Consider the following 18820-nt stretch of genomic DNA (forward strand, 5'->3'; position numbering starts at 1 on the left):
ACCAGAGGACATTTTTTAAAACATGTTTTTTTTTTACAGTTTCAAAAATAAGCTTAGACGACAACTACTGATCTCTGGGAAGTTGCAAACATGTTTTTTTTTTACAGTTTCAAAAATAAGCTTAGACGACAACTACTGATCTCTGGGAAGTTGCAACTACTGATCTCTGTGAAGTTGTAACTACTGATCTCTGTGAAGTTGTAACTACTGATCTCTGTGAAGTTGCAACTACTGATCTCTGTGAAGTTGTAACTACGGTGACCTGTTCCATTACAGAAAGCCTAATAAAACTGCACACAGCTTTCATAACCCATTGTCAAACAAATGGCATAATTACTCATTCAAATGGAACTGGAATAAAATAAAAAAATTAATAACAACAAGGGAACACAAAAACCAGGGTGTCGGTGCGAGGGCATGTGTACTCCATGTAGCGTGAGCGGAATATAAATTGGCAAGAGCATTAAATATTTAACAGAAAAAATATTTCCAAGCTTTCTCTTTGCTTATATATCATCATTGGCAGGTTTTGCGAGAGGGGACTAGCCATATTTTTTAGGCCTGCAATTCTTGGCACAACTGCACAGTTAAGCGCTCCTTCCCCCTCCCATAGCTTCCTAATTAGGACACAAAGAGTCTACATTTTTACTCAACCTCCGCAATCTGCATGAATAAATTCATGCAGCAACAATTTAAGACATTTATTTCACTATTTGAGGCAGGAATGGAGAAGAAATTTAACCCATAATGCATTGTTCTGTTGACCGCGATGTCAGTATCTTTGTTGATTGGCTCCTATGCTCTCACAAAGACATCCCTACAACACACACAGAAACTTAAGCACACACATGAACACGGACGCGATTACAGTATTCACTTCTACACAAGCACGTTCACACAAATACAGGCACACATCGACACACACACACTCCCATGCACACACAAACACAAGAAAACACACACACACACACACACACAATACCACCCTCCCAGACACACACAATACCACCCTAGACACACACACACAATAACCTCCCCCCCAGACACACACACACAATAACCTCCCCCAGACACACACACACACAATACCCCCCCAGAAACACACACACACACACAACCATGTACTCTCGCACCATGTGTATACAGTGGAGCAAAAAAGTATTTAGTCAGCCACCAATTGTGCAAGTTCTCCCACTTAAAAAGATGAGAGAGGCCTGAAATTTTCATCATAGGTACACTTCAACTATGACAGACCAAATTAGAGAAAAACATCCAGAAAATCAGATTGTAGGATTTTTAATGAATTTATTTGCAAATTATGGTGGAAAATAAGTATTTGGTCACCTACAAACAAGCAAAATTTTTGGCTCTCATAGACCTGTAACTTCTTCTTTAAGAGGCTCCTCTGTCCTCCACTCGTTACCTGTATTAATGGCACCTGTTTGAACTTGTTATCAGTATAAAAGACACCTGTCCACAACCTCAAACAGTCACACTACAAACTCCACTATGGCCAAGACCAAAGAGCTGTCAAAGGACAGAAACAAAATTGTAGACCTGCACCAGGCTGGGAAGACTGAATCTGCAATAGGTGAGCAGTTTAGTTTGAAGAAATCAACTGTGGGAGCAATTATTAGGAAATGGCCACTGATAATCTCCCTCGATCTGGGGCTCCACGCAAGATCTCACCCCGTGGGGTCAAAATGATCACAAGAACGGTGAGCAAAACTCCCAGAACCACACGGGGGGACCTAGTGAATGACCTGCAGAGAGCTGGGTCCAAAGTAACAAAGCCTACCATCAGTAACACACTACGCCGTTAGGGACTCAAATCCTGCAGTGCCAGACGTGTCCCCCTGCTTAAGCCAGTACATGTCCAGGCCCGTCTGAAGTTTGCTAGAGAGCATTTGGATGATCCAGAAGAAGATTGGGAGAATGACATATGGTCAGATGAAACAAAAATATAACTTTTTGGTAAAAACTCAACTCGTCGTGTTTGGAGGACAAAGAATGCTGAGTTGCCTCCAAAGAACACCATACCTACTGTGAAGCATGGGGGTGGAAACATCATGCTTTGGGGCTGTTTTTCTGCAAAGGGACCAGGACGACTGATCCATGTAAAGGAAAGAATGAATGGGGCCATGTATCGTGAGATTGAGTGAAAACCTCCTTCCATCAGCAAGGGCATTGAAGATGAAACGTGGCTGGGTCTTTCAGCATGACAATGATCTCAAACACACCGACCGGGCAACAAAGGAGTGGCTAGGTAAGAAGCATTTCAAGGTCCTGGAGTGGCCTAGCCAGTCTCCAGATCTCAACCACATAGAAAATATTTGGAGGGAGTTGAAAGTCCGTGTTGCCCAGCAACAGACCCAAAACATCACTGCTCTAGAGGAGATCTGCATGGAGGAATGGGCCAAAATACCAGCAACAGTGTGTGAAAATCTTGTGAAGACTTACAGAAAACGTCTGACCTCTGTCATTGCCAACAAAGGGTATATAACAAAGTATTGAGATAAACTTTTGTTATTGACCAAATACTTGTTTTCCACCATAATTTTCAAATAAATTCATAAAAAATCCTACAATGTAATTTTCTGGATTTTGTTTCTCTCATTTTGTCTGTCATAGTTGAAGTGTACCTATGATGAAAATTACAGGCCTCTCTCATCTTTTTAAGTGGGAGAACTTGCACAATTGGTGGCTGACTAAATACTTTTTTGCCCCACTGTAAGTGCATCAGCTCCTATAAGGAATCCAGCTCAGATGAGCAATGAACCAGTGAAATGAACTCACCACACAAAGAGCAAGCAGGGCAAATCAATAAGGACCATTAGAGCATGCAAGATGCAAAAACCCAACAGGAAAATCAAGAGAAAGAGAAAAGTATAACAGGAAAAGCAAGAGAAAAAGAAAGCCCAAGGGAGAGAAGGGGGAGACAGAGAACAAGGAAGCTGGAGAGGAAGTGTGAGAGAGAGTCAGAGAGGAAAAATGTAGCGAGCATAAAGAGTGTTCAGAAAGTATGTTTCCACATTTGTTGTGTTACAAAGTTATCTACACAAAATACTCTGTAAAGTCAAAGTGGAAGACCAATTGTAAAAAATAAAATATTCAACCCCCTTGAGACAATACAGTTGAAGTCGGAAGTTTACATACACCTTACCCAAATACATTTAAACTCAGTTTTTCACAATTCCTGACAATTCATTCTAGTAAAAATTCTCGGTCTTAGGTCAGTTAGGATCAACACTATTTTAAGAATGTGAAATGTCAGAATAAGAGTAGAGAAATATTTCTTTCAGCTTTTATTTCTTTCATCACATTCCCAGTGGGTCAGAAGTTTACATACACTCAATTAGTATTTGGTAGCATTGCCTTTAAATTGTTTAAAGGGTCGTTCGTTGTCTCTGATTGAGAATCATACTTAGCCTTAGCCTTTTTCCACCTGTGTTTTGTGGGTGAATATTTCCTGTTTAGTGTTTTTTTCATTCACCTTACGGGACTGTTCGTTTGTCGATTATTGTTTTTTTCAGTGTTCAGTTCTTTTATTTAAAATATAAACACTTACTACGCTGCGCTTTGGTCCTCACCTTCCACCACGGACGATCGGTACAGATTCAGCAGCGAAGGCAGCAGCGAAGGCAGCAGCGAAGGCAGCAGTGAAGGCTGGACTCCGGGACATGGGAGGAGATCTTGGACGGAGAGGGACCCTGGACACAGGCTGGGGAATATCGCCGCCCCCGGGAAGAGCTGGAGGCAGCCAAAGCCGAGAGGCGACATTATGAGGAGCTAGCATGGCAGCACAACAGGGACGAGAGGCAGCCCCAAAATGTCTTGGGGGGGACCACGGTGAGTGTGGCTAAGTCAGGTAGGAGACCTGAGCCAACTCCCACGTGCTTACCGTGGAGAGAGTTGGACCGGGCAGGCATCGTGTTATGCCGTGAGGCGCACGGTGTCCCCAGTGCACAAGCATAGCCTGGTGTGTTACATCGCAGCGCCTCGTATTGGCCGGGATAGAGTGGGAATCGAGCCAGGTGCTATGAAGCGGGCTCAGCGCATCTGGTCTCCAGTGCGTCTCTTCGGCCCGGGGTACATGGCACCAGCCCTACGCACGGTGTCCCCGGTTCGCCAGCACAACCCATTGCGGTCTGTTCCACCCCTGCCGCACTGGCCAGGCTACGGGAAGTATCCAGCCAGCAAAGGTTGTGCCGGCTCGGTGCTCGAGACCTCCAGTGCGCCTCCATGTTCCGGTCTATCCGGTGCCTCCTCCACACACCAGGCCTCCGGTGGCAGCCCCACGCACCAGGCTGTCTCTTCGTATCCTTCCTCCAGAGTCTCCCTCCTGTCCAGCGCTGCCAGAGTCTCCCTCCTGTCCAGCGCTGCCAGAGCCACCTGTCGGTCCTGAGCTGCCAGAGCCGCCCGTCTGTCAGGAGCTGCCGGAGCCATCCGTCAGTCAGGAGCTGCCGGAGCCGTCCGTCAGTCAGGAGCTGCCAGAATCGCCCTTCACTCCGGCGCTGCCGGTATAACCCTTCCCTCCGGCGCTGCCGGTATAACCCTTCCCTCCGGCGCTGCCGGTATAACCCTCCCTCCGGCGCTGCCGGAGTCTCCTGCCTGTCCGGGGCTGCCGGAATCTCCCGTCCATTCGGGGCCCGCTGCAGGGGTCCCCAGTTCAGGGTCGGCGGTGTGGGTCGCCGTGCCAGGGGCACCACTTCAGTAGGCCGAGACTATGATGGAGTGGGGTCCATGTCCCGCGCCAGAGCCGCCACCGCGGACAGACGCCCACCCAGACCCTCCCCAAAGGTTCAGGTTTTGCGGCCAGAGTCCGCACCTTTGGAGGGGGGGGGGGTACTGTCACGTTCTGACCTTAGTTCCTTTATTTTGTCTTTGTGTTAGTATGGTCAGGGCGTGAGTTGGGGTGGGCAGTTCGTTTTTCTAGGTTGTGTTTATGTGTTTGGCCTGGTATGGTTCTCAATCAGAGGCAGGTGTCGTTCGTTGTCTCTGATTGAGAATCATACTTAGGTAGCCTTTTTCCACCTGTGTTTTGTGGGTGAATATTTCCTGTTTAGTGTTTTTTTCATTCACCTTACGGGACACCACAGACGATCGTTACAGTATGTAAACCTCTGACCCATTGGAATTGTGATATAGTGAATTATAAGTGAAATAATCTGTCTGTAAACAATTGTTGTAAAAATGACTTGTGTCATGCACAAAGTAGATGTCCTAACCAACTTGCCAAAACTATAGTTTGTTAAAACAAGACATTTGTGGAGTGGTTGAAAAACGAGTTTTAATGACTCCAACCTAAGTGTATGTAAACTTCCGACCTCAACTGTACATATTAAAATCACTTTTGCCAGCTATTACAGCTCGGAATCTTGCTGGGTACATGTCTAAGAGCTTTCCACACCTGGATTGTGCAACATTTTCCCATTCATCTTTTAAAAAATTATTCAAGCTCTGTCAAATTGGTTGTTGATCATTGCTAAGACAACCATTTTCAAGTCTTGCCATAGATTGTTGAACCGATTTAGGTCAAACTGCAACTTGGCCACTCAGGAACATTCACTGTCTTCTTGCTAAGCAACTCCAGTGAATAACCTACTCCAGTGTAGATTTGCTTCTTGTGTTTTAGGTTATTGTCCTGCTGAAAGGTGAACAAATATTCCAGTGTCTGGTGGAAAGCAGACTGAACCAGATTTTCCTCTAGGATTTTGCCTGTGCTTAGCTCCATTCTGTTTATTTTTTATCCTGAAATACTCCTCAATCCTTAACGATTACAAGCATAGCCATAAGATGATGCAGCCACCACTATGCTTAAAAATATGCAGTGGTACGGTGGAAAAAGTGTCCAATTGTCATACTTGAGTAAAAATAGAGATACCTTAATAGATAATGACTCAAGTAAAAGTGAAAGTCATCCAGTAAAATACTACTTGAGTAAAAGTATAAAAGTTGTTGGTTTTAAATATACTTCAGTATCAAAAGTAAATGTAATTGCTCAAATATACTTAAGTATCAAAAGTAAAAGTATGAATAATAGAAAATTCCTTATATTAAGCAAAGCAGATGCCACAATTTTCTTGTTTTTTAAAATGTATGAATAGCCAGGCACACTTCAACACTCAGACATCATTTACAAACAAAGCATTTGTGTTTAGTGGGTCTGCCAGATCAGAGGCATTAGGGATGACCAGGGATGTTCTCTGTCCTGCTAAGCATTTAAAATGTAACGAGTACTTTTGTGTGTCAGGGAAAATGTATTGAATAAAAAGTACATTCTTTTCTTAAGGAATGTAGAGAAGTAAAAGTAAAAGTAGTCAAAAATCTAAATAGTAACAAAGTACAGAGTAGTACCACTGGTAATGTGTTGTATATCATTTTCCCCAAACATAACACTTTGTGTTCAGGACAAACTTATTTTTTTTCAGTGTTACTTTATTGCCTTGTTGCAAACAGGATGTGTCAATTATGTTAGTATTGCAGGCGTCACTGCAGTCCCTGGTTTGAATCCAGGCTGCATCACATCCGGCCGTGATTGGGAGTCCCATAGGGCAGCGCACAATTGGCCCAGCGTCTTCCAGGTTTGGCTGGGATAGGCTCGTCATTGTAAATAAGAATTTGTTATTAACTGACTTGCCTAGTTAAATAAAGGTTAAATAAAAAAATAAAAAAATAAAAATGGAAATGCACCATAATGCAGATACCTCAATAGTTCAACCGTAGCTATAGAACCGGGCCAAACTATAAATACCTGGCTGCACACCAGACAGCGCGCACCCTGCCTACCTGACCAGTGCCCTGTAGACACCCCAGTGCGGTCGGTACAGGAGTTGCTGACGGGGTGGAAGACGGTCTCCCAGCCACCTGTGGCGTAGCGCCAGTTGTGGGACTCCAGGATGAGGGTGCGCTGGGTGCCGTATGCGATCATGAAGCAGTAGACCACGTGGTGCAGCTGACAGCCATAGCCACAGCCCTTGTTGATGTTACACACCAGCTTACGTGCCTTGCTGCAGTCCTGGGGGTTCTGATGAGGGGGGAGGGAGAGGTAGAGGTAGAGAGAGGGAGGATGAGAGGGAGAGAGAGACAGATCGAGACGGAGCGGAGAGAGTGGGAGTGAAGAAAACGACAGAGGGGGATGGGGGAGAGAGACATATGGGTGTAAGAACATACATTTGACCACTTGACCTCTGGGGTGCCCAAAATGGCTTTCTGAGCATTGTTCTCTAATTTATGATAACACAATTTGTCTATATCTCTCGCTCTCTTTCACTCTCTTCCCCTCTCTGTCTCTCATGACAAAGAGATCTCCCGAAATATGAGCCAGAGAAAAAAAGCATTCTCTCAAAATGGCACCTGTAAATCACGAAGTGAGACCATTCCACCGTATTCAACTACACCTCATCAGACGAGCGGTGGCAAAATGATACCATGCGGCGCTGCGTCGTGCCCCACAGAGACAGAAGAGGAAGTGAGATATCCCACTCCCTCATTATTTCTGTTTCAATGGAAATCAATAAACTAAGTAGACCAGACCCAGCTGCTATCACATTGGTATCTTTGTGAGAGCCACCCCAAACAGAACTAAAAAATGTTTTCAATCCAATCAAATCAAATTTTATTGGTCACATACACATGGTTAGCAGATGCTATTGCGAGTTTAGCGAAATGCTTGTGCTTCTAGTTCCGACAGGGCAGCAATATCTAGCAAGTAATCTAACAATTCTACAACAACTACCTAATACACACAAATCTAAGGTAAAGGAAAGGAATAAGAATATATACATAGAAATATATGGAAGAGCAATGACAGAGCATATTTAAGATGCAAAAGATGGTATAAATACAGTATATACATATGAGATGAGTAATGCGAGATATGTAAACATTATTAAAGTGGTATTATTAAAGTGAAGAGTGATCCATTTATTAAAGTGGCCAATGATTTCAAGTCTGTATGTAGGCAGCAGCCTCACTGTGTTAGTGATGGCTGTTTGACATCCTATTTGAGTTTCTGAGATAGAAGCTATTTTCCAGTCTCTCGCCCACAGCTTTGATGCATCTGTACTGACCTCGCCTTCTGGGTGGCAGCGAGGTGAACAGGCAGTGGCTCGGGTGGTTGTTGGCCTGATATCGGGTGCTGTAGGTATCCTGGAGGGCAGGTAGTTTTCCCCCAGTGATGTGTTGTACCAACCGCACCACCCTCTGGAGACCCCTGCGGTTATGGTTGGAGCAGTTGCAGTACCAGGCGGTGATGCAGCCGACAGGATGCTCTCAATTGTGCATCTGTAAAAGTTTGTGAGGGTTTTAGGTGACAAGCCAAATTTCTTCAGCCTCCTGAGGTTGAAGAGGCCCTATTGCACTTTCTTCACCACACTGTCTGTGTGGGTGGACCATTTCAGTTTGTCCGTGATGTGTCAGCTGAGGAACATAAAACTTTCCACCCATCGATGTGGTTAGGGGGGTGCTCCCTCTGCTGTTTCCTGAAGTCCACGATCATCTCCTTTGTTTCGTTGACGTTGAGTGAGAGGTTGTTTTCCTGACATCACACTCTGAGTGCCCTCACCTCCTCCCTATAGGCTGTCTCGTCGTTGTTGGTAATCAAGCCTACTGCTGTTGTGTAGTCTGCAAACTTGATGATTGAGTTGGAGGCGTGCATGACCACGTAGTCATGGGTGAACAGGGAGTACAGGAGGGGGCTAAGCATGCACCCTTGTGGGGCCCTAGTGTTGAGGATCAGAAAAGTGGAGATGTTGTTTCCTACCTCCACCACCTGGGGGCAGCCAGTGGGGACAGCAGACTGAGATAGGGAGAGATTGAATATGTCCGTAAACACACCAGCCAGCTGATCTCTGCATGCTCTGAGGAAGCGGGTAGGGATGCTGTCTGGGCCGGCATCCTTGCGAGGTTTAACACGTTTAAATGTCTTACTCACGATGGCCACAGAGAAGGAGAGCCTACAGTCCTTGATACTGGGCTGCGTCAGTGTTATCCTCAAAGCGGGCAAAGATGGTTTTAGTTTGTCTGGAAGCAAGCCGTCGTTGTCCGTGACGTGGCTGGTTTTCTTTTTGTAGTCCGTGATTGTCTGTAGACCCTGCCATATTCGTCTCGTGTCTGAGGCGTTGAATTGTGATTCCACTTTGTCTCTATCCTGACATTTCGCTTGTTTGATTGCCTTGCGGAGGGAATAACTACACTGTTTGTATTCGGCCATATTCCTAGTCAACTTACCATGATTAAATGCGGTGGTTCACGCTTTCAGTTTTGCGTGAATACCGCCATCTATCTGGTTAGGGTAGGTTTTAATAGTCACAGTGGGTACAACATCTCCTATGCACTTCTTTAAAAACTCACTCACCGAATAAGTGTATAAATCTATATTATACTCTGAGGCTACCCGGAACATGTCCCAGTCCATGTGATCAAAACAATCTTGAAGTGTGGATTCCGATTGGTCAGACCAGCGTTGAATAGTCCTTGTCACGGTTACATCCTGTTTGAGTTTGGTGTCGTGGTCAGATTTGCCCGAAGGAAGGTTGGGAGAGGAGGGCTTTGTATGCATCGCGGAAGTTAGAGTAGCAGTGATCCAGAGTAAATGGCCTGAGTGAACTTAATTTATCTACCATCTTTGGTTCCCCATCTTCTTCTCCTCACTCCGCACCAACTTGTGCCAACATCTTTCTAAATAGCAATTTACTCTGCATTGCGAGTGTTTTGCTCATTGGGCTGTCACAGCTGAAACTGGTTGGCGGTGATCATGGCGGCAAGGCGTCTGGCAAGTGCTAACGTTATCACACCGCTTGTCTGTTTAAAAACTAGAGGAGAGCTAATGTTCCTTCATGTTCCAAATGTATTACCGCCGACGTGCAATAATAACCTGAACAACACAAGCAGATGTCAACGAAGCAACAAACAAGCCACTGGGAAGATTTCCTTTGAGGAATCTGTGTGTGTGTGTGTGTGTGTGTGTGTGTGTGTGTGTGTGTGTGTGTGTGTGTGTGTTTGAGGTAAATATCGCTCCTCTTCTCCATATTGGCCCCATAGGTATCACACTTACAGTTGAATCGAGTACAGGCTTTACTGAATAAATAACAAAGACGGAATGTAATATGAGATTTAATTAAATTGTTTGGTGTGCGGCCCTGTCTCAGATGATGTGATGGCAGGTAGCCCTATGCGAGGCTTTTGGCATTGAAACACCTCCGCTGGGGGAAAGGAGTTCCAATGACGGGCCTTAAGGTTATTATAGCTGTTGGTTGTGGGGAGGAGGATGGTTGTCGAAACTGTTGCTGAAAAATAGCAAGTGAGAGAACATGGGTGAGTGATAATTGCAGGAGTGAGCCCATAGGTTAAACAGCAAGTGTGAGGAATGTGCATTATTGTGCCATGCTTATATGCTATAAGGTAAATAGGTGAATGAGATTCCGCAGATGGCTAATAGGAAAGAGGAGAATAGACTGTGTTGATGATACACTACATGACCAAAAGTATGTGGACACCTGCTCATCAAACATCTCATTCCAAAATCATGGGCATTAATATGAAGTTGGTCCCCCCTTTGCTGCTGTAACAGCCTCCACTCTTCTGGGAATGCTTTCCACTAGATGTTGGACCATTGCTTGCTTCCTTTCGGCCCCAAGAGCATTTGTGAGGTCGGGCACTGATGTTGGGCAAATGGGCCTGGCTCACAGTCAGCGTGCCAATTCATCCCAAAGGTGTCCAATGGGGTTGAGGTCAGGGTTTTGAACAGGCCAATCAAGTTCTTCCACAGCGATCTCGACAAACCATTTCTATTTGGATTTTGCTTTGTGTACAGGGGGCATTGTCATGCTGAAACAGGAAAGGGCCTTCCCCAAACTGTTGCCACAAAGTTGGAAGCACAGAATCATCCAGAATGTCATTGTATTCTGTAGATTAAGATGTCCCTTCAATGTAACTAAGGGGCCTGAACAATGAAAAACAGCCCCAGACCATTATTCTTCTTCCACCAAACTTTACAGTGGACACTATGCATTGGGGTGTTCTCCTGGCATCCGCCAAATCAGATTCATCAGTTGGACTGCCAGATGGTGAAGCGTGATTCATCACTCCAGAGAATGCATGTACACTGCTCCAGAATCCAATTGCTGCAAGCTTTACACCACTTCAGTCACCACTTGGCATTGCGCATGGTGATCTTAAGCCTGTGTCCAGCTGCTCGGCCATGGAAGCCCATTTCATGAAGCACCCGTTGAACATTTATTGTGCTAACGTTGCTTCCAGATGCAGTTTGGAACTCGGTAGTGAGTGTTGCAAACGAGAACAGATTTTTACACGTTTATGCGCTTCAGCCCTTGGCGGTCCCGTTCTTGTTTGGCCTACCACTTTGTGGCTGAGCCGTTGTTGCTCCTAGATGTTTCCACTTCACAATAATAGCACTAATTTGAAGGGATGTCCACATAGTTTTGTATATATAGTGTACATTTGTATTCAATCCGACTATGCCAGTAGAAATGGAAATGAAGTGGATTATGTTATGCTTATTGGATGATTATAAACAAGCATCCAGACCAGCCTTCCTCATTGAACGTTTGTAAACTACGTTTGATTTAAATACTAATAATCTGGTGTGTTGTTGCGAGTCTCAACAACAACGACTTGAAAGGCAGTTTTACACCCATTTTACACCCATCTCTTTTGGAGCATGGCGTTAAATCGGAACGACAAACAACCATAAGCGCACAAACTCTGAACTACTTTGGTTGTTTAAAAAAGACAGATTCATGCGATTCAGATGTGCTAGGAGACAAAGTTCAATGGTAATTATGGAGAGAGTGAAATACCAAGGCTGACCCTTACTGCTATAGGTTAAGTAGCCCTTCAAAAACGGCATTTTCTAGTTAAAATACAGTAGACTGAAAATGTGCATGTGAGAGAGAGAGAGAGAGAGAGAGAAGAGAGAGAGAGAGAGAGAGAGAGAGAGAGAGAGAGAGAGAGAGAGAGAGAGAGAGTGACTCATTAAATATGACCTATAATCAGCTGGTTCAGAGCTGATGATGTGCTATAGAAGAACAAGTGAAAGTGGAAGGCTGAAAATGGAGGAGGTACTATGTGTTTGTGTCTGTGACAAGGTGGTACTGTGTGACACTGAACAAAGGGACACCAAGTAAAGGCCACTGTGTTCTCATTGAAGAGGGCGCAGTGAGACAGACAGACAGACAGACAGACAGACAGACAGACAGACAGACAGACAGACAGACAGACAGACAGACAGACAGACAGACAGACAGACAGACAGACAGACAGACAGACAGACAGACAGACAGACAGGTTGATGGAGTCAGCCGGGCCAGGGCCGAAGGGCGCAGGGGCTGAAGTTGGTGGTGTGGGGGAAGGGTGGTGTGTGTGTGTGTGTGTGTGTGTGTGTGTGTGTGTGTGTGTGTGTGTGTGTGTGTGTGCTCATGCACATCCGTGTGTGTGTGTGTTTGTAGACCTGGGATTGATGTTACTGACAGAAGTGTAAGAGGTAGACGGGTCCCTGGCTCCCTAAGTGTGTGTGTGTTTGTGTGTCTGCCAGCCTGTGAGGACTGTGTGTGGTTGATGAATTGGTGATGGCGGCCGCTGGAGCTGTGTGATCCCTCAGCGGTGGTGACAGCAGCTGTTAGCTATGGCGTCTCCTCCCAGCCACACTCGCTCTGGCTCTCTTCATCAAACACCAAGGCTCATTAATGCTGCAGGGCCCAGCGCCGCACAGCCCCACCCCAGGCCTGCTGCATGCAAACTGGGGAAGGGAGGAGGGCTGAGGGGAGACTCCTGGGTCACTGGGGGTGGAGGGTATATGAGGGGATAACAGAAAGTGGATAGGGTCGGAGGATGGTGGGTGTGTGTGTGTGTGACAGGATAGATGATATACAGGGATTAGACAGCAGTCAGACCCTTAGACACGATGTGTTTCATCTATGGTGATTCTGACAGGTTTGGCTTGTGTTAGGTAGAGAAGAGCAGGTGTGAGAAAGAGTGTTTGTGTGTGCGTGTGTGTGTGTGTTTGTGTCTGTGTGTGTGTGTATGTGTGTGTACCTGTAGGTAGGTGATCCTGCTCTGCACCAGGTTAGACAGGTCCCTGGCCTCCTTCACTCTCCAGTCTCCCACTCCATCAGCCTGGCTGAGGTAGTACAGGTCTGTCATGATAGACCTGCATGCACACACACACGCACACGCACACGCGCACACACACGCACACACACACACACACACAAATGCACACATACCGAAAAAGAAACCCATAAGTCCAGTGTGCTACATAGCACAGACACACGTATACAGCAGTTTCCCATCTCTAAAAACCAGCATGGCTCAATTAATTTCAGTGACCCAAATCAGTCACATCCTCAGTGTGGGAAACCTCCTGAGCACAAGTACCCATGCACACTTACACACACATACACTTGTGCACGTACACACATGCACACTTACACACACATACACTTGTGCACGTACACACATGCACACGTGTCCTCTGGCAAGACATAATCGTCACTCATGCTTCCATTTTTAATCTTAAACCACAACGTGTGTGTTTGATGTGAAGCCAAACTCCTTTACCCAGAACCCACCAGGGATATATCACAGTCTCCCTGTGAGATAACTACAACTCTCCGCTAGTCACTGAGTTAACATACACTGTAAATAAAATAAAATATATACTCATCTAGTTGTTTCAACTAATCATTACTAAGTAACTGGTTACACGTGTTACCAAATTTAAAAATAATGTCGCCCAAACTTAGCTACAAATTGAGAAAACTTTGGCAAAAGTCCATTTCAAATGATGTGTTTGCTCAACTTGTCTCATATGTTCACTCAACTAAACATGATTATTTGGGCATCTTAACTAAAAAAGTCTGTGCAACTGGTTACACACACAGTACTTTTAACATACATATTTGACACATGTTGACATACATAATTACATTGTCCACAGTAATTATTATTCAACAGGTCCTCACCTAGGATTTGAATGCACAACATCCTGGTTCATGGCATTCCAATCTTCCTGCCTTGGTACCATGCCTTTGCCAGTTATCAGTCACCTTGATTATTCTCTCAATATTGATTTGATTTGAGGTTTTTCTGTTGTCTACTGTTGGTGGGGCATATTATTCTGTTTTATTGTTACTCCTTAATCACTATGTTAAATACAATAGTTTTTCCTGAATTAAAAAAAATATATATATATATATATATATATATATATATACAAGTTCTCATTTACAACTGCGACCTGGCCAAGATGAAGCAAAGCAGTGCGACACAAACATCAACACAGAGTTACTCATGGAATAAACAAGCGTACAGTCAATAACACAATAGAAAAAAAAAAGTTTATATACAGTGTGTGCAAATGGCTTGAGGAGGTAAAGCAATAAATAGGCCATAGTAGCGAAGTAATTACAATTTAGCAGATTAACACGAGAGTGATAGATGAGCAGATGATGATGTGCAAGTAGTGATACAGGTGTGCAAAAGAGCAGAAAAGTTAATAAAAACAATTTGGGGATGAGGTAGGTAGATTGGGTAGGCTATTTACAGATGGACTATGTACAGCTGCAGCGATCGGTTAGCCCGCTCAGATAGCTGATGTTTAAAGTTAGAGAGGGAGATGTAAGACTCCAGCTTCAGGGATTTTTGCAATTCGTTCCAGTCACTGGCAGCAAAGGAGGTGCTGGCTTTGGGGATGACCAGTGCAATATAACTGCTGGAGCACGTGCTACGGCTGGGTGTTGCTATGGTGACCAGTGGGCTGAGATAAGGCGGGGCTTTACCTAGCAAAGAATTATAGATGACCTGGAGCCAGTGGGTTTGGTGACGGATATGTAGTGAGGGCCAGCCAACGAGAGCATACAGGTTGCAGTGATGGGTAGTATATGGGGCTTTGGTGATAAAACGGATGGCACTGTGATAGACTACATCCAGTTTGCTGAGTGTTGGGGGCTATTTTGTAAATTACATCGCCGAAGTCAAGGATCGGTATGACAGTCAGTTTTACGAGGGTATGTTTAGCAGCATGAGTGAAGGAGGCTTTGTTTTGAGAAATAGGAAGCCAATTCTGGATTTAATTTTGGATTGGAGATACTTATGTGAGTTTGGAAGGAGAGTTTACAGTCTAACGAGACACCTAGATTTTTGTAGTTGTCCACATATTTTAAGTCAGAACCGTCCAGAGTAGTGATGCTAGTCAGGCGGGCGGGTGCAGGCAGCAATCGGTTGAAGAGCGTGCACATAGTTTTACTAGCATTTAAAAGCAGTTGGAGGCCACGGAAGGAGTGTTCTATGGCGTTGAAGCTCATTTGGAGGTTTGTTAGCACAGTGTCCAAGAAGGGCCAGGTGTATACAGAATCTTCTACATTTTCACTCACTGTACATAGATTTTTCTATTATTTTGTGTTATTGACTGTATGTTTGTTTATGTGTAACTCTGTTGTTGTTTCTGTCACACTGCTTTGCTTTATCTTGGCCAGGTCGCAGTTGTAAATGAGAACTTGTTCTTAACTGGCCTACCTGGTTAAATAAAGGAGAAATAGAAAATAAAAATAAAAAAGAGGCTGGTGAATAACCTACTTACCAGTATTTCTTTATTAATGTCTAAGAAGGCTAAAGATTGACCATACTGCCACACTGAAAAAACAAGATGGTGGAGAAGAGGATGAAGGGCTTACCTTTAGAGCTACACATTGCAGGTTCAAACCACAAATGTACAGATTGTCCACATATGAAGTGTAAAAATATGGTTTGGTTTGTATGACTAAATGTTACATTTATAGTCCAATCTGGTTTCTTAAAAAATGTGTGTTTGTGGGGGGGGGGGGGTCTAAGCTGACGCAACGCATTGAATAACACATTCATTAATGGCAAAAAAAGACAGTCAAAAATAAATTTTTGAAGTGTCTGTCCTACATCTAGGAGATAAAAGAAAGCTCAAGGGGAAAAAAAGTATAATATGGTACCAGTCAAAAGTTTGGACTCCTACTCAATCAAGGGTTTTTCTTTATTTTACTATTTTCTATATAGAAAGACATCAAAACTATGAAATATGGAATCATGTAGTAACCAAAAAAGTGTTAAAGAAATCAAAATATATTTCAGATTGAGATTATTCAATGTAGCCACCCTTTGCCTTGATGACAGATTTGCACACTCTTGGCATTCTCTCAACCAGCTTCACGAGGTAGTCACCTGGAATGGATTTCAATTAACAGGCATGCCTTAAGTTAATTTGTAGAATTTCTTTCCTTCTGAATGCGTTTGAGCCAATCAGTTGTGATGTGACAAGGTAAGGGTGGTATACAGAAGATAGCCCGATTTGTTAAATCGATATTATTGCAAGAACAGCTCAAATAACCAAAGAGATATGACAGGTCAGGAAATCTGGAAAATTTCAAGAATTTTGAATGTTTCTTCAAGGGCAGTAGCAAAAACCATCAAGCGCTATGATGAAACTGGCTCTCATGAGGACCGCCACAGGAAAGAAAACCGAGATTTACCTCTGCTGCAGAGGACAAGTTCATTAGAGTTACCAGCCTCAGAAATGTAAAGAACAGCTCAAAAAAGCTGTCTCACCCTGACCATAGAGAGCCCTTGGTTCTCTATGGTGTAGTAGGTCAGGGTGTGATTAGGGGGTGTTCTAGTATGTCTATTTCTATATTGGTGCTAATATGATTCCCAATTAGAGTCAGCTGTTTATCGTTGCCTCTGATTGGGGATCATATTTAGGTAGCCATTTCCCCACCTGTGTTTTGTGGGATATTGTTTTGTGTTTGTGCATCACTACTTTCACATTTCGTTGTTGGTTTATTGTTTTTTTGTTCAAAGTTTCACCGTAATAAAGATGTGGAACTATACTCACTCTGTGCCTTGGTCCACTCATTACGACGATCGTGACATAAGCAAAGAGAAAATACATAAACTTTTCAGGGGGGACTGTGTGAATCAGGCCTTCATGGTCAAATTTCTGCTAAGAAACCACCACTAAAGGACACCAATAAGAAGAAGAAACACGGGCAATGGACATTAGACCGGTGGAAATTTGTCCTTTGGTCTGGTGTCGTTGTGAGACGCTGTGTGGGTAAACGGATGATCTCCGCATGTGTATTTCCCACCGTGAAGCATGGAGGAGGAGGTGTTATGGTGTGGGGGTGCTTTGCTGGTGACACTGTCTGTGATTTATTTAGAATTCAAGGCACACTGCAGCGATATGCCATCCCATCTGGTTTGGGCTTAGTGGGACTGTCATTTGTTTTTTCATCAGCATAATGACCCAACACACCTCCAGACTGTGTAAGGGATATTTTACCATGAAGGAGAGTGATGGAGTGCTGCATCAGACGACCTGGCCTCCACAAACCCCCAACCTCAACCAAATTGAGATGGTTTGTGATGAGTCGGATCGCAGAATGAAGGAAAAGCAGTCAACAAGTGCTCAGCATGTGGGAACTCCTTCAACACGGTTGGAAAAGCAATCCAGGTGAAGCTGGTTGAGAGAATGCCAAGAGTGTGTAAAGCTGTCAAGGCAAATGGTAGCTATTTGAAGAATCTCAAATATATATTATACTCAAATTGTCACGCCCTGGCCATAGAGAGGCTTTTTATTCTCTATTTTGGTTAGGCCAGTGTGTGACTAGGGTGGGCATTCTATGTCCTTTTTTCTATGTTTTGTATTTGCCTGGTATGGTTCTCAATCAGGGACAGCTGTCTATCGTTGTCTCTGATTGATAATCATACTTAGGTACCCTTTTCTCCCACCTGTTTTGTGGGAAGTTAACTTTGTCTTTGTTCGAGGGCACATAGCCCAAAGCTTCACGGTTTGGTTTGTTCTTCATTTGTCGGCGTCATTTTAAAATAAAGTTCAAATGTATGCTTACCATGCTGCACCTTGGTCCAGTCCTTCAGCCAGCCGTGACACAAATAAAATATATTCTGATTTGTTTAACACTTTTTTGGTTATTACATAATCCCATATGTGTTATTTCATAGTTTTGATGTCTTCGTTAGTATTCTACAATGTAGAAAATAGTAAAAATAAAGAAACTCTTGAATGAGTAGGTGTTCTAAAACTTTTGACCGGTAGTGTACGTCGACGTTCAAAGGCAAGCATTTCAAAATCTTTCCAACATCGTTGATGGTCCCTACGACAATGGATAAAAATGTATTCATTATTTTTAACTCTGTCGTGATTGTATGATTTATCGAGCATCGAATGGATATCTGTCAAGCAAGTAATCTGGTTAACTGGCAAGTGCCAGGCAGGGCTAACGTTAGCTATTTAGCTAGGCACCAGGTAAGTTAGCTGGCTAGAGCTAATGTTAGCTAGCTAAAGTCAGCTGAAGCTCTTGTTTCGAAACACCCCTGTCTAAAAGAGGCATAATCTGAAACTGGTTGGAATCGATGGAAGAACAGGATCAAATTCAATATGGATAACTACAGAATCAAGATGAGGATGTCAGGTCTCCGTAAACACAGGAAAAAGAAGGAGAAGCAATCCAGAGAATGAACCACCGCACTCAAACATGAAGAGACCTAGGTAAGTGGGCTGAAGTGAACTTCCTGCCAAACCTCCACCGTGGAAAGGACTCAGGGAGTCGTAAATCGCTGAGACAGGTAATGGTCCAAGAAGTTCAGAAGACGAAAGGAAGATCGATAGGAAGATGCAGAACACATTCGCACTGCGGTGCCAGGGTATAGTCACCGACACTCAAATTGTAAAGGAGTTCCTTGATCTCTGGACTGCTCTGAGCATGGAGCCGCAGGTAAAATTGCAATGCTGTATTAATATATTAGTTCTACT

General features: G+C 44.1%; 1 protein-coding gene across 2 annotated transcripts in view; it reads right to left on the reverse strand.

Moving 5' to 3' along the window:
- LOC115107907 (alpha-(1,6)-fucosyltransferase-like) overlaps nucleotides 1-18820 on the reverse strand; it is a 163028-nt gene that overhangs the window by 32747 nt on the left and 111461 nt on the right. For both annotated transcript variants that reach the window (XM_029631668.2, XM_029631669.2), the window contains exons 5-6: nucleotides 13057-13171; nucleotides 6790-7027 (exon numbers count right to left, since the gene is read on the reverse strand). In XM_029631668.2, coding sequence (XP_029487528.1) covers nucleotides 6790-7027; nucleotides 13057-13171 — 353 coding nt within the window. The remainder of the gene's footprint in view (nucleotides 1-6789; nucleotides 7028-13056; nucleotides 13172-18820) is intronic.

Source organism: Oncorhynchus nerka, linkage group LG24, assembly GCF_034236695.1.
Source record: "Oncorhynchus nerka isolate Pitt River linkage group LG24, Oner_Uvic_2.0, whole genome shotgun sequence".
NCBI lineage: Eukaryota > Metazoa > Chordata > Actinopteri > Salmoniformes > Salmonidae > Oncorhynchus > Oncorhynchus nerka.